The 15,183-nt window shown below is 44.9% G+C and overlaps 1 protein-coding gene across 1 annotated transcript in view; it reads left to right on the forward strand.

Annotated features, from left to right (window-relative positions):
• SUMF1 (sulfatase modifying factor 1) overlaps nucleotides 1-15,183 on the forward strand; it is an 83,052-nt gene that overhangs the window by 5,567 nt on the left and 62,302 nt on the right. Inside the window, exons 2-3 of the mRNA XM_066614923.1 lie at nucleotides 7,424-7,597; nucleotides 13,497-13,571. Coding sequence (XP_066471020.1) covers nucleotides 7,424-7,597; nucleotides 13,497-13,571 — 249 coding nt within the window. The remainder of the gene's footprint in view (nucleotides 1-7,423; nucleotides 7,598-13,496; nucleotides 13,572-15,183) is intronic.

The raw sequence follows: 15,183 nt of genomic DNA on the forward strand, positions 1-15,183 counted from the left end.
CTATGGGACTTGTTTGCAGCAGAAGGTTGTAGCTGCGGAAAAGGAGACTGAATTGTACACCTGGATGATATATTTGATATTTTGTTCAGCTCTGTCAGTTCAGTCTTGATTAACTTGAGCTGTGGTGTCGCAACCACTCTAGAAGCATCCTCTTTTATGTCATTACTCTTCTCCGCTGAATGTTCCTGGCTGAGTAAACATTTATTTCACAGTAGCATTTTTACTAATGCTTCCCAGAACTACCCGCAATAGGCTGGATTGAGTTTGTGGTATTGGTGATTGTTTCATAATTTTTAAGCTATAGTAGTGCCTAATATTGCAAGAGCAGCCAAACTTGGCTTTATTATTCGCTGCTGCTGCTTGCCTGGGAACCACTGGAGCAGGATAATTTTAGGGACTCATTCCCTATCATGCTCCCTTTTCCATAGAAAAGGTGCTTTCTGTGCTGTCATCCTTGGTGCTTTCTGTGTGACCTGGAAGTCTCTACATCCTAAGAAGTTTATCTTAGAGGTTATCCAGAGGAAGCTAAGGAGAAGGGGCTAATGCAAATGCCATGTAGGTCAGCCATATAATAGATTTCATCATCAACACATAGTTTAGGGCAAGGTGACAGAATGTGGATTTGATTTTTTTAATAAGGCAAAATAAAGTTGGAATTAATTTTGATGTATATATTAATACTTCAAACCAGCGATTTTCAACATTTTTCATCTCATAGCACACTGATGAGGCGCTAAAATTGTCAAGGCACATCATCCTTTTTTTTGGACAATTGACAAGGTACACCACTCTGCCAGTGGGAGACTTGCATCCCCCAATGACCCTACTATTGAATGATCCCCCCCCCCAATTTCCATGGCACACTTGTGGGTCATTCACAGCACACTGGTTGAATATCTCTGGCCTAGAGTGTTGCCTTGGGTGTGAGAGATCCATATTTAAAGCTGCCACAGTCATGCATTTTTCTGAGTGGCCTTGAGAGTCAGTAACGTACACCCATCTCAAACATATAAGTTCAGTGGAAGATTAATTGTAAAGCACTTTGTATACAAAAACTGCTAAAGATGTGATGACTAAGAATGATACCAGTATTGCTAATACTAGACATTATTTGGAATGCAGAGCTGTTTCAGCCTCCATTATTTAGTTCATTAACCGTATAAATATTCCGTGTGGCTCAGGAACAACTTCTGGCTCCAGCAAAAGTCATTTCCCATTTACAATGAGCTTGCAAACGCAATAAGCTCTGGCGTTATGCCAGGAGGATATTAATTAGTTGGCTCAGTTACCAAGAGAAAACATTTAAGAACTTGAATTGTTGTTCATCCTCTGTACTGCAGAGAAGAGCTTAGAATGCGAGTTTGCAACAGCAAGCGAATAAACCAGATCTCAGTTTTAGCTAGCAAAATTGAATAGTCAGAGGAGAAGTTATAAGATGGATTTTTTTAAATGACCGTTACCCTAATTCAAGCCATTTCAGTGCTGAAAGAAGGCATTGGGACCAAGGTCACCCTTAAAGGTAAACATTTCACAATGAACTAGTTCATCAGCTTCAAGTTTTTGCAAAGGGCTGATATACAAGCAGCATGCTTGTGTGTGTTTGTGTTCATAACAGTCCGGATTCATTAGAATGCCTTGAGGTATTCTTCATTCAGCTTTTGAGCTAGCCCGATAAGATAAATTATCCATATCTTTGTGGCTTAACGAGCACTGCACTGTGGTTGACTCCCCAATTGCATATGGAGATCTGCATCATGAGTAACCTAAATTGAGGGGTATTTCTCCAAACCAGAAAAGCCTTCAGTATTAATAGCACCCCTGCAAGAAGGATGGGGCACAAATGGGCTTTGGTATGAGATGTTCACATGTGATTTGGGCAGCTCCGTGTGTTGTGAAACTTCACATATTAACAGTGTGTCATGGACGTCAACTGAGGCATCAGCAACCACAACTCCAAAATAACATCTGAGCCAGCCTTAAACTACTGATTCTCGACCCAAGCAGGCTTGAATGTTCGTTGATATTTGAAACAAACTGAAACTTTCAGGAAGAAAGTCTGGGTTCTCTCAGATATGCAGTATGTCTTCTATGTGAGGGTTGGGGGTAGCATGTGAAGTTGCGCTCCCCCACTAGCACTCTGAGATAGTATGGGCTAAGAACAGTTTTCCCACATTATGTGCTGGTTTTGTGTAGACTGGGTCTCAAACTATTGTGATGGGTAAATACGATACTGTGACTTTGCTCAGAAGTTTTCCAAAGAGATCTGCTTCTTAAAAAGCAAGTTACACTTGGATGAGAATTGAGCTTCCTTATAGGAATCTGCCATATGCAGTCAGAACCTGGTCCAACTTGATAGTGGCTCTCCAAGAGAGCTTTTGCACAGCAAACACCTGCTGTTTGATGTCCTGGAACCTGGGTGGACCTTGTGTGTGCTGCTTTACCACTGAATCAGGAGTCTGAGTTCTCCTTAAGCTAGGGATTTGGGAAAGAAAAGAAGCAGCGGTTTGTGATCGTGACTTTTTAAAATTGGTAATACATGCATGTCATTGGAGGTTCTGAATTGGTGCTTGGCGATGGACTGGATGAAGGTGAACAAATAGACAAAGCAGAGGTGTTTCTGGTTGGTAAGGGAGTTGGTAAGGAATGAGCAAGAAGCCTCTTCTGTATGGAGTTGCACAGGTTCTTAGTTTGGGTGCCCTTCTGAGCATGACCAGGGGAACCTCTGTACAGATTTAGTTGGTGTGCCGACTGTACCTAGACAAGGTTGAATTTGTTGCACATACCTTGACTACATCCTGATTGGATTACTGTAATGCCCTCTGTGTGGGGCTGCCCTTGAAAAATGTTTGGAAGCTTTAGCTGGTATAAAATGCATCTGCTAGCTAGAATTCTTCTGGGTGCCCAGGATCATGTTAGTTCCATTTACATTGGCTTCCAGTTTGTTTTTGAGTGCAATACAAGATACTTCTTATTACCACTCAATGCCTGAATGCTGTATGTTATTTGAAGGATGATCTCTCTCCACCTGAATCTGCACTCCCATTTTATTCAGCATTGAAGGTCTTGCCACTGAAAGTCTGACTGGTGAGGATGTATGACTTTTCAATTGTGACACATCAGTTATGGATTTCCTGTGCTTCCTCCTTTTAGTGCATGGTGAAGACTTTCTTTTCACCAGGAATTTGTTTAAGGGTCATGGTTGACCATGAGCTTGTACCCTTCACTGTTTTCACTTCGCTTTAGGTTTCTAATACATATATAGTTTTTAAAATGGCTGGTTAAGAACATAAGAACAGCCCCACTGGATCAGGCCATAGGCCCATCTAGTCCAGCTTCCTGTATCTCACAGCGGCCCACCAAATGCCCCAGGGAGCACACCAGATAACAAGAGACCTCATCCTGGTGCCCTCCCTTGCATCTGGCATTCTGACATAACCCATTTCTAAAATCAGGAGGTTGCGCATACACATCATGGCTTGTACCCCATAATGGATTTTTCCTCCAGAAACTTGTCCAATCCCCTTTTAAAGGCGTCTAGGCTAGATGCCAGCACCACATCCTGCGGCAAGGAGTTCCACAAACCAACCACATGCTGAGTAAAGAAATATTTTCTTTTGTCTGTCCTAACCCGCCCAACACTCAATTTTAGTGGATGTCCCCTGGTTCTGGTATTATGTGAGAGTGTAAAAAGCATCTCCCTATTCACTCTGTCCATCCCCTGCATAATTTTGTTTGTCTCAATCATGTCCCACCTCAGGCGTCTCTTTTCTAGGCTGAAGAGGCCCAAACACTGTAGCCTTTCCTCATAAGGAAGGTGCCCCAGCCCTGTAATCATCTTAGTCACTCTCTTTTGCACCTTTTCCATTTCCACTATGTCTTTTTTGAGATGCGGCGACCAGAACTGGATACAATACTCCAGGTGTGGCCTTACCATCGACTTGTACAACGGCATTATAATATTAGCCGTTTTGTTCTCAATACCCTTCCTAATGATCCCAAGCATAGAATTGGCCTTCTTCACTGCCGCCGCACATTGGGTCGACACATTCATCGACCTGTCCACCACCACCCCAAGATCTCTCTCCTGATCTGTCACAGACAGCTCAGAACCCATCAGCCTATATCTAAAGTTTTGATTTTTTGCCCCAATGTGCATGACTTTACACTTACTGACATTGAAGCGCATCTGCCATTTTGCTGCCCATTCTGCCAGTCTGGAGAGATCCTTCTGGAGCTCCTCACAGTCACTTCTGGTCTTCACCACTCGGAAAAGTTTGGTGTCGTCTGCAAACTTTGCAACGTCACTGCTCAACCCTGTCTCCAGGTCATTTATGAAGAGGTTGAAAAGCACCTGTCCCAGGACAGATCCTTGGGGCACACTGCTTTTCACCTCTCTCCATTGTGAAAATTGCCCATTGACACCCACTCTCTGTTTCCTGGCCTTCAACCAGTTCTCAATCCACGAGAGGAACTGTCCTCTAATTCCCTGACTGTGGAGTTTTTTTAGTAGCCTTTGGTGAGGGACTGTGTTGAAAGCCTTCTGAAAGTCCAGATATAGATCCTTGGTTCTTTGCCTGAGTCTGATTGCATTTTTTGTTGAGACCATAAAGTGAAGGCGGTGGGTGGGGTGGTGGGTGGGGGGTTAAATGGATGCCTGAATAGATAGGTATGATAAAATACAACTTCAAGAAGAACAGCGTGTCTTGAGGAGCCTTATTTTACTGTGTGTTGATTGAAAAGCATCTCTCTTCATATGTCATTGTGGGATGATTTAATCACTGAGGTACACTAAAAACTGAAATATTTTTGTTCTGCCTTAATTTTAGCAACTTCCCTGCTCCTGTGTGTTTTTCAGAGATAAATAAAGGCTGAGCTATTAATCTACGATTGCTAACCCAACTTGGAACAGTGACTTTAGCCTTGGTGAGTCAGCAAGAAACAGAAAGTTAGGCAGCCCTCAGTTCATATCACTGTCATAGGTAGGTGTTTTATTTAGATCAAAAGAAATTCCAGACCCCAGAAGGAATCCCCCCTTCCAGGCAAGATTTCAAGCTACAAACCGAGAAAGAGAGCACACAGGACTCCCAGTTGGTGGGTGGTACTGACAGTGATGTGTAGGCACTGAGACACCTGCTCCTCTTGAAGGATGAAGGAGGCATTACTAACTTCGGATCCAGCTGAGCTTAGGAAATAAATAGAATCCAATTGAAAGCACTCCTGCAGGTGGTCCTTTATTCCTTGGGGTCCTTCCCAACTTTGGCTTTACAGCTTATTATGTGTACAGTGTATATAAGGTTTGGTGTACATGGGTCTCATGATGCTGTGCTTATTGTTATTGTTATACAGTCTTTATATTCTGTCTCTCTCACTGACTCTCACAATGAGTGAGAGTCTAGCAGACCCAAGGCAGTTCATATAGGCAGGCTATCACTAAACCCCGTTGGTTTTGAACAAATGGAGTTTTTACAAGGGTAAATTGTAAAGATGTAGTTTGGCCCTATATTGGGATACAGACATGTCTGCTACAAGCAGGTGAAAGAGAGTAGAAAGTCTTGTTTCTCTTGGGTAAGGAAACTGCACCCAAACATCTTCCTATCCAGAGGCCTTAGCTGAAGTGTAGGAAAAAAGGCAACCATCTCCAATACTGGAAACCTAGCACTCTTCCATGGTGATTCCCCCCCCCCCCCATTTTGGTTCATTTTGGTCAGTTCCTCTTAATCAGTTGTCTCTTGTTAAGTTTAGTACTTGTTGACCATGCCATGACTGAAGCTTCTTAGCAAAAAAGGGGCTATTCTAGCACTGAAGGAAATATAAACATACAGCCCTGGCATATTGTGGGTGGGTGTAGTGTAACCAGCCTTTGACAAACACCCATATATATAGTTCTCATTGGAGTACTTGATCACAGATGGTCAGTGCTACAGTACCATGCTTCCTGCAGGGTGCTGCAGAAACCCAACCACAAGAGGATGAGTACATCACAACAGGAAGCAGACTCTTTCTTCTCACATTTTGGCATGGGCTACTGTGATAAGCTAAACATGTCTTTCTGCTAGCCTGTGTGGTGCAACAATATCTATCAGAAATGTTCTCAGTATATCCATGGACTGAAAGTTTAGGACTCGTCTGGACTTTCATATCTGGGGAAGATGACCTTTCTGGAGAAGTTGCCTGGAACCTTAATCCGAAATCCTTTTATAAGCAGTGTGCATAGAAAATCTAAATGTTGACCCTGAACCATTGTTTCTTCCAACTTTTCAAGATAAAAATTAGTCATGATAACATACCCTTCTTATATGCTTTCTAGAGGCAGGTAACAAATGAAAACAGAATGTGGGACTAGATGGACTTCTCATGTGATCCTACATGCTGGTTCTTAAAATTTGGAAATAGTACAGGGTACATTTGTTTGTTTTCTTGAGGTGGTTCTCCAGAGGCGACTCATAGGCTTAGTTTTTAATGCACTTACCGTATGTCTCTTTTGTGCATTTCACAGAAAGGTACTAAGGCAGGAGTTTTTAATCTTCTGCCCTTTGTTTTCCAAGTACCACCTCTGTGCATATCACTTTGAGTGCCATTGCCACCAGAAATGGCTGCTGCATGCAGAAATGGGTGACTTGCCCTACAGTTGTCCCTGCAGCAATGGAAAGGCTTTTCTAGTTACTGCTGCCTCCTGCTCTCCTCCACGTTCACTCTCCTTCCTGCTTTGCTTTACCCACACAAACAAAAGATGTGGATCAAGGCCAGGAAGGGGGCTGGGATTTCAGCAGAGCCACTGCCACCAATAACTGCCCTTGATGCATCCGCATCCCACCCTGAGATGATGATGATGGCCTCATGTCAAGTGTATTGTGTGAATACAGGACTATTCATACATTATGTCATAATGTGTGGAAGCAAAGTTATTCTTTGCCATATTCGGGCATTTATTGAATGTGTCACCTGGACCAAATTCTGTCTAATTTCACGTACCTGCCGATAGCGTCTGCTATGCTGTTATTTTATTTTATCTTTTTTCAAAGGGCCATCTCATGATCAAAGTACTCCTATTTGCTCTTTAATCCGTTTCAACCTTTCTTGAAGCACATGTTTTATGAATCTGTTCCCTTTTTTATCAGTTGAATCTTCTTTATGCAATCCTTGCTTGCTGATGGTCCTATAGTGTATGTTTTGTCTGTCTAATGTACACTGCAAGCACTGGAGACAAAGACTGTCACTGTTATGTTTTTCCAAAGGGAGATCTTGTACCAATCACTGTCCTTCAGCATCAGTGCTCCATTTATAAATGATGGTTGTAGATGAGGTTACTTTGAAGGCTTTAGCCATGAAACTTTCACCGCTTGCTTGTCTCTAGAATCAATGGAGAAACCATAGGAAACTGCAAATGCTAGCTATGGCTGAACTTGTTTCCTTTTATTTGCAGATGGCTTCAATTCCAGGTGGAGTGTTTATGATGGGAACTGATGAACCAGCTATAGGGCAAGATGGAGAATGGCCTGCAAGGAAAGTTCACATCAGCCATTTCTACATGGATCGCTATGAAGTCAGCAACGTGGAGTTTGAGAAGTTTGTGAATGCCACTGGCTATCTCACAGAGGTAGAAACAAAGGGAAATATCTTCAAAACAATTTGCATTTGTCACAGTGTCTGATGATGATAATAATAATAATAATAATAAAACTTTATTTTTATCCCGCTCTTCTCCCTAATGAGACCCAGGGCGGCTAACAACATATTAAAAAAAACAGATTTTAAAAACATTAATACATAGCAGATAAAAACATTTAAAAACACATTACAGAGGCCATAAAAACAGTAGTCAGATTAAAAGACAGAATAAAAGAGCAAGTCACCGAGGAATCAAGCCTGTAAAAAACTAAAAGATGTATAAAAATGTTAAGAAGGCCAGAAATCAGAAGGCTTGTTTAAACAACAGTGTTTTCAGGCCTCGTCGAAAACTCTCAAGAGAGGGAGCCATTCTCAAATCAAGGGGAAGGGAGTTCCATAATGTTGGTGCCACTACCGAGAAGGCCCTATTTCTTGCAGCCGCCCCCCGGACCTCCTTGGGTGGTGGCACTTGCAAAAAGGCCTTCTCTGATGACCTGAGATGGCGAGCCGGATTGAATGGGAGTAGGCGATCTCTAAGATATCCTGACCCAGAGCAGTATAGGGCTTTAAATTTCAAAACCAGCACCTTGAATTGGGCCCGGAAACGAATGGGCAGCCAATGTAGCCCCCGGAGAAGCGGACTGACAGAGTCAAACCACCTGGCTCCGGTGACCACACGGGCCGCCGCATTCTGTACTAATTGTAGTTTCTGAACCATCTTCAGGGGCAGCCCCACATAGAGCGCGTTACAGTAATCTAACCTTGATGTCACCATGGCATGGATCACCGTGGCCAGGTCTGCACGATCCAAGTACGGTTGCAGCTGGCGCACCAGCCGAAGCTGAGCAAAGGCCCCCCTAGCCACAGCCGCCACCTGGGAATCCAGGAGCAGCTGCGAGTCCAGGAGGACCCCCAAACTGCGAACCTGCTCCTTCAGAGGGAGTGCAACCCCATTCAGAGCCGATAATCCAGCACCTGCATCGAGGATTTCCGAACCAGGAGAGCCTCTGTCTTATCCGGATTTAATTTCAGCTTGTTAGCCCCCATCCAGATCATCACTGCTTCCAGACAGTGCTCCAGGCCCTCAGCCGCCACCCTGGAGTCTGGAGGAAAGGAGAGATAGAACTGGGTGTCATCAGCATATTGATGACACCTCACTCCAGACCCCTGGATGACCTCTCCCAGCGGTTTCATGTAGATATTAAATAGCACGGGGGACAGAATTGAACCCTGTGGCACCCCGCACCTCAAGGGCCAGGGTGTCGAACAGGCATCCCCCAGCACCACCATCTGGGACCGACCCTCCAAGAAGGAGCGGAACCACTGCAAAACAGTAATCCAACTCCCAACTCGGCCAATCGACCCAGAAGGATACCATGGTCGATGGTATCGAAAGCCGCTGAGAGGTCCAGCAGGACCAACAGGGCGCACTCCCCCTGTCCAGTCCCCGGCGTAGGTCATCCACCAAGGCGACCAAGGCAGTTTCAGTCCCAAAGCCCGGTCTGAAACCAAATTGAAAAGGATCCAGATAATCCGCTTCATCCAAGACCCTCTGGAGTTGGGCCGCCACCACCCTCTCAATTACCTTGCCCAGAAACGGGATGTTGATAGTTATTCAACACAGTGGAATCCAGGGAGGGCTTCTTCAGGAGGGGGCGAACCACCGCCCGCTTCAAGGCGAGCGGCAACGTCCCCTCCATCAAAGAAGAGTTGACCACCCTCCCCGTCCACTCAGCCAGTCCCCCCCGGGCCGCTCTAATCAGCCAAGCTGGGCAAGGGTCAAACAGGCAGGCAGACGGCCTCACACTCCAAAGGAGTCTGTCCACATCCTCAGGCTGCACAAGCTGAAAAGAATCCCACAATACTGGACAAGCAGTTGCCAAGGGGACATCATCAGACATTGTCAATGTGGCATCCAAGTTGCGACGAATACGATCGATTTTATCTGCAAAGTGTTGGGCAAACACGTCACAGCGGCTGACCGTGTATTCCTCCTGGACTACCGAAGGGGCCTGATGAAGGAGGCCCCACACCACATGGAACAGCTCTGCCAGACGGCTATCAGCAGACGCAATGGTAGCAGAGAAGAACCATCTCTTCGTTGCTACCACCGCCACGGAGTAGGCTCTATAATGGGCTCTACTCCGTGTCCGATTGGATTCATCACGAGTTTTCTGCCACCGTAGCTCTAGACGCCTGCCCTGCCGCTTCATCATTCGCAGCTCCTCAGTAAACCAAGGAGCCACTCCGAGTCTGCGGCGTGGCAGAGATTGCTCCGGAGCAATCTCATCCACAGCCCTGGACATTTCCCTGTTCCAGAGGTTGACCAGGGTCACAGTTGAGGCACCAGTCTTGGCAGTGGGAAAGTCCCCCAGGGCCCTCAGGAAGCCTTCAGGATCCATTAGCCTCTGGGGGCGGACCATAGAAAACGGTCCCCCGCCTCTGCGGAGGTAGGAAGTTGCAACAAGCCTAAACCCTACCAGGAAGTGATCTGTCCATGACAACGGAGTGATGTTGATCTCATCTACCTCCAGATCATTGCCCCCATGCCCAGCTGTAAACACCAGGTCCAGCACGTGTCCTGCTGTATGTGTCGGGGCCCAGATCTTCTGGGACAGGCCCATGGTTGTCATGGCAGCCATGAAATCCTGAGCTGCACCTGCCACAGGGGCCTCGGCATGAACATTGAAGTCCCCCAGCACTAACAGGCGGGGGGCCTTCAATGCCACCCCCGAGATCACCCCAGTCAGCTCAGGCAGGGAGACTGTTGGGCAGCAGGGCGGGCGGTACATCAACAGAATCCCAATCCTGTCCGGCCCTCTCAACACAACATGCAAGCACTCGAACCCAGGAGACTGCTGGACAAGGCATCTGGTAAGGGAGATGGACTCACGATAGACCATTGCAACTCCCCCTCCCCGTCCCTGCAATCTTGGCTGCTGCAACACCTGGAAACCTGGTGGACACAGTTCAGAGAGACTAACGCCTCCCTCCCCGTCCAACCAGGTCTCCGTAATGCATACCAGGTCGGCTTTCTCATCCAGGATCACATCCCGGATGATACAGGTCTTGTTATTCACCAACCTGGCATTCAAAAGCAGCAGCTTCAGATCCAGGGACTCACCGCCAGGACCACCAAGTATCCAAGAATTGGGGGAAGGACCAGAAGGGGAGATGATCTGCCTACGATGAACTCTCCTTCTCCTGTAACGGCCTGTCCCCACCACCATATCTCCCCTGGCCCGTCACACTCTTGATAGTGGCACCCTTTCTCTTCCCCTGAGCTCCCTCCCGAGAGAACAGACATGTGCCAAGGCCCACCTTCTGATACTGGCCTGCAGGCAGATCCTTGGCTGTTAAAATAACTATTGCTCCACTCTCCCCAACCTCAAACAAAAGGGGAGAATCTCCGAAGACTGTTGATTGGACCACTGTTCAAGATGGCAGCAGATCTTCCGGGCACGAGCCCCACGCTAAGGGCCACAGGCCAAGAGCCCTTCGGCTCGCGCCTCTGGCAAGCCCAGCAGTGATGTAAATACCTGCCAGGGAAGGGAGGAGGAAAGCAATCAGGCAAGCAGGTGGACAAACTTGCAGACTCCTCCCCTCAGCCAGCCAGTCCCCCAGCTGGGCCTGATACTCCTTCTCCAAAGGAAAGGAACATAACCCAGATTTCCATAATAAATAAACAAGCTAAGCTATTGGAAATAGATAAAGGACCTCCTAAATAAGCAGTGGCTTCTGCTTTTTTTTTTTACACGTTTTGGGAAAGTATGTTCCAGAGTGCATAGGATAAATTCTGCACCAAGACAAGCCAAACTGTGACTTGTACAAATTATGTAAATGTGCATAACCTTCTGTTTTTGCTAGCTCTGTAGGAGGGTGGGCGGGAGCTATGTGAATCACTGGTCCATTCAGTCTCCTGAGAATTTATCAGGCACTACCCACATATTTTGTGAAGTTAGGAGGAAGAACTGAAGTTCTAAGATGTTGAATTCTGCAGTAGGAGACAGTCCTCATGTTTTTATACTATTTTGAGGATACATAGAGCATGGAATCCTGCCAGTAATCAAGAGTGTATCTGAGCTGCAGAAAACTGAAATCAATGTGTTAAACATCAGTGGCTGTCAATACTATCTAGTACAGTGATATGTACTAGATCTTGGCTCCGTGATGCTGGCTTTTCAAAAAAGGATACTCTTTAAATGATTTAAGTTTCATCCCAGCAATCAGGGCCATGGGTTGAGACAGAGAATGGTAGTGAGTTCCATTGGTTGAAGCGCAAATCACTAAAGCTGCAATCCTATGCACACTAACCTGATAGAAAGTCCTGCTGAACACAGTGGAACTTAATTCCACTGGATAGATTTCCACTGGATAGGATTGTGCTGTAAGTAGCTTATCTGTAGAAATGGTCTGTGTTTTCTGGGCGTAGACAAGAGACTGCAAAATTTCCTGTGTGTCTTGTGTTATCCAAGTGTAGTTTTCCTGTCACAAATCACATCAGTACAATGTAATGAAGATGGAGATTTCGCGGAAGTGCAAAAAAACCAAATAAATCTTTAAGTGAGAAGTTTGCATGCTTTTTAACAAATGTTCTTACAAGTTTGTGTGGGAGTTATAAAGCAGTCAGTTTCAGCCAGCTAGAGAAACTGCAGATCAGTCTAAAGGCTGGTATTTTCTAGCAACCTGTGAGGGATTCTCATCACTTCTTGCCTCATGGCCATCCCTTCTCTGTAACTTCCTCTTTTGGCTGTGTGTATGCAATGCTAAAAACTACTTCTTAGCCTGCTTATTTGTTATTCTGTTTTTGGAGAAATATCTTTCCTCTGCAGTTCATACTGTTCTTGTTAGCTTTGAACATGTGTGGCAAAATGTCTGGCATGTTTTTCTATAATACAGTGGTTCCCAAACTGGTGGTCATGACCCATCAGCCTGGGAAGCACTAGTCTCAGCCCCCTTAAGGGGTGGGGTGGGGGTATTCCAGCAACACAGTTCCTAGGATTGCGCTGCTGCTGGTTTTTTTTTTTAAAAATTACCCATTGCAGCACTGGTCTCTGGGGGCGTGTGGGGAGCCCCATGGCCACCTCTGCAGGACTCCCCAAGACTTTAAATGACTAAAAATTGTGATCAGAACTCACTTCCAGTTTTCTATTGTGAAACTGAGAGTGGGTTCAGATAATTTTTAGTCATTCTGAACCTTGGGAAACTCTGTGGACGTATCTGTGGGGCTCCCTTGCACCCTTCTGCCCAAGACCAGTGCCACAAGGGGTAAGTAAACTCACTCCTTCAAAGAATATTCCCTATAATAAGAGGTGTGAAGTGGAAATGTTTACAAGAATTCTAGCAGGTACAACCCATATTTCTGACTGGAATGTGCCTTTTGTCTCAATAATCTGTTTAGGAATTATTATATCCTTGATCAAAGTAATCTTTCTCTCTCTCTTTCATCCCCTGTGTGTCTGGCTATGGAGTATTTTTGCTTGAACAACAAACTTCAGATTGTGATTAGAAAGGATTAACAGCCCAAAGCCCTTACTGGGCTTTACTACCACGGAGCAGCCATTCTCCCTAAATGGCTGGTGCAGGAGTCCCAGAACAGTATTGGAGACTTGGCCTGTGGTAAGAGAATGAAAGTTCCCTTACCTCAGGGATGCCCCTGGGACTGTCCCCATTAGCAGGATGCAGCACATGCTCCATTTGTGTGGTGGCTGCATCAGTGGGAGGGGAATTGGTTAGTTAGGACTGAGCTGTTGGGAAAGCCTATGCGCTTAATTGTCTTTTGCTTTCTTCTGGTGATATGGGAAGGAAGGTAAAAAAACATCAGCAGCAAGCATACAAAACCAAATGACTTATGGTTGGTTTTTTTTTTTTTTTTGCCCCTTCCTCAGGCAGAAAAATTTGGAGATTCCTTTGTTTTTGAAGGCATGCTAAGTGAGCAAGTGAAAACTGGAATCCATCAGGCAGTAAGTCACAAACTTTTCTACGACTGTGCTCTGGCCTAATAATTCAAGTCTATGAATGTTTTTAATTGAGGCAATAATACTAATATGATCTGCTCAAAGACCATAATCAAAGCATTTGGGGATTTCCATGTGGGAAACATTACAATAATTAACTTGAAGGATGGGGTTTGCATTGGAAATTAATGTGTTACAGTCCTTCTTGTGCTCCCTGGAGGAAAACTAGGTGCAAATAAGAAGTAAACAGGGGAAATTGCTTTTGTTTTTCTTGCCTTTTTAGGGGATGATATGATGGCCCATATTCACTTTAATAGCTACTGAGCAATATCTCTTCTTCTGAGCAGTAACATCTTTTCTGTGTTTTCACAAGACTCTGAAACTTCTCAGTTGGTTGACACCTAAAGGTTGCCTTTTTAAAGGCCACAGCATGCTTGCGTGTAGAACCTATTTTGTTTGGTAAAAAAATTATTACAGTGTTTTCTTATTTTATTTCCAAACAATACACCCCCATCCCAGTAGCCACTTTGCTGCAGCACACAGATTGCATTCTCTGTTTATCCAACTCCTTAACATGGAATTCTAAAATAATGACACAAGGTAAGATGAAGAGCAAATAAAGGAAGGGAGGGAAGAGAGAAGAGACATTTTTTAAATGCTTTTAATACATTCTTGATCCTTTTAATGATAAATCTCAGTGGTTTTTTTTTTTTTTTGTAAAGACACTCCAACCATTTTTTAAAAGTTTTCCAGGGGCCCATGCCCATGGTATTTTACCCTCTCATGTAGTGCTAAGACAAGCATGCCCACTGTCACTCACTTGTCCAGGGAAATTCTTGACTTTCAATCTGAATGCTAATCATCTGGCTAGTAGCAGCACTTTTAAGAGAAACCTCATGCTGGGATAACACTCGGGCCCAATCCTATCCAACTTTCCAGCGCCAATGCACCCACAACGCAGTCCTGAGCTAAGGGACAAATGTTACCTTGTGCAGGCCTCTGTAACCTCTCCCACCACAGCATGCGGCCCACACCCTATTGGCATATTTGCATAAGCACCAGAAAGTTGAAAAGGATTGGACCCCAAGTTTACTAAGTATGTCTTAGAATGACTGCTTTAACCCATTTCTACCCAGCCAATAGGTGTACACATTTGATCCTTGTTGCGAATGTGCAGTGTTGGGCAGAAATGGCTTAAAGGAAGATTTTCCAGAGTTTGAATTGTTTATTCATTAGGCTACTATCCTCATGCAATCAACCTTTGTTGAAGACATGGAGTTTTTTTTAGCATTTCTGCATTTACTGTAGTTACCTCATTTTGTTTCATGCATTAAATTGGTTGCTTGTTGACCGCCTTGAGTTCGTGTTTAACATAGACATGCCGGCCACCGCAGATACTCGCCTATAAGTCGAGTACACATAAGAATCTGTCAGTACCCACCAGAAGTGATGTTGTGACCGGAAGTGACACACCATCAAGCAGGAAAATTTTTAACAATCCTAAGTCCTACCCACACTTCTCCAGGAGTAAGTCCCATTTACTATCATTGTTGAAAGAATATACATAGTAGTTGTTATAAGTACAGGTCTGTAGCATTTCCCCAAATGCAGTCGCATA

The sequence above is a fragment of the Tiliqua scincoides genome, chromosome 2, assembly GCF_035046505.1.
Source record: "Tiliqua scincoides isolate rTilSci1 chromosome 2, rTilSci1.hap2, whole genome shotgun sequence".
Lineage (NCBI taxonomy): Eukaryota > Metazoa > Chordata > Lepidosauria > Squamata > Scincidae > Tiliqua > Tiliqua scincoides.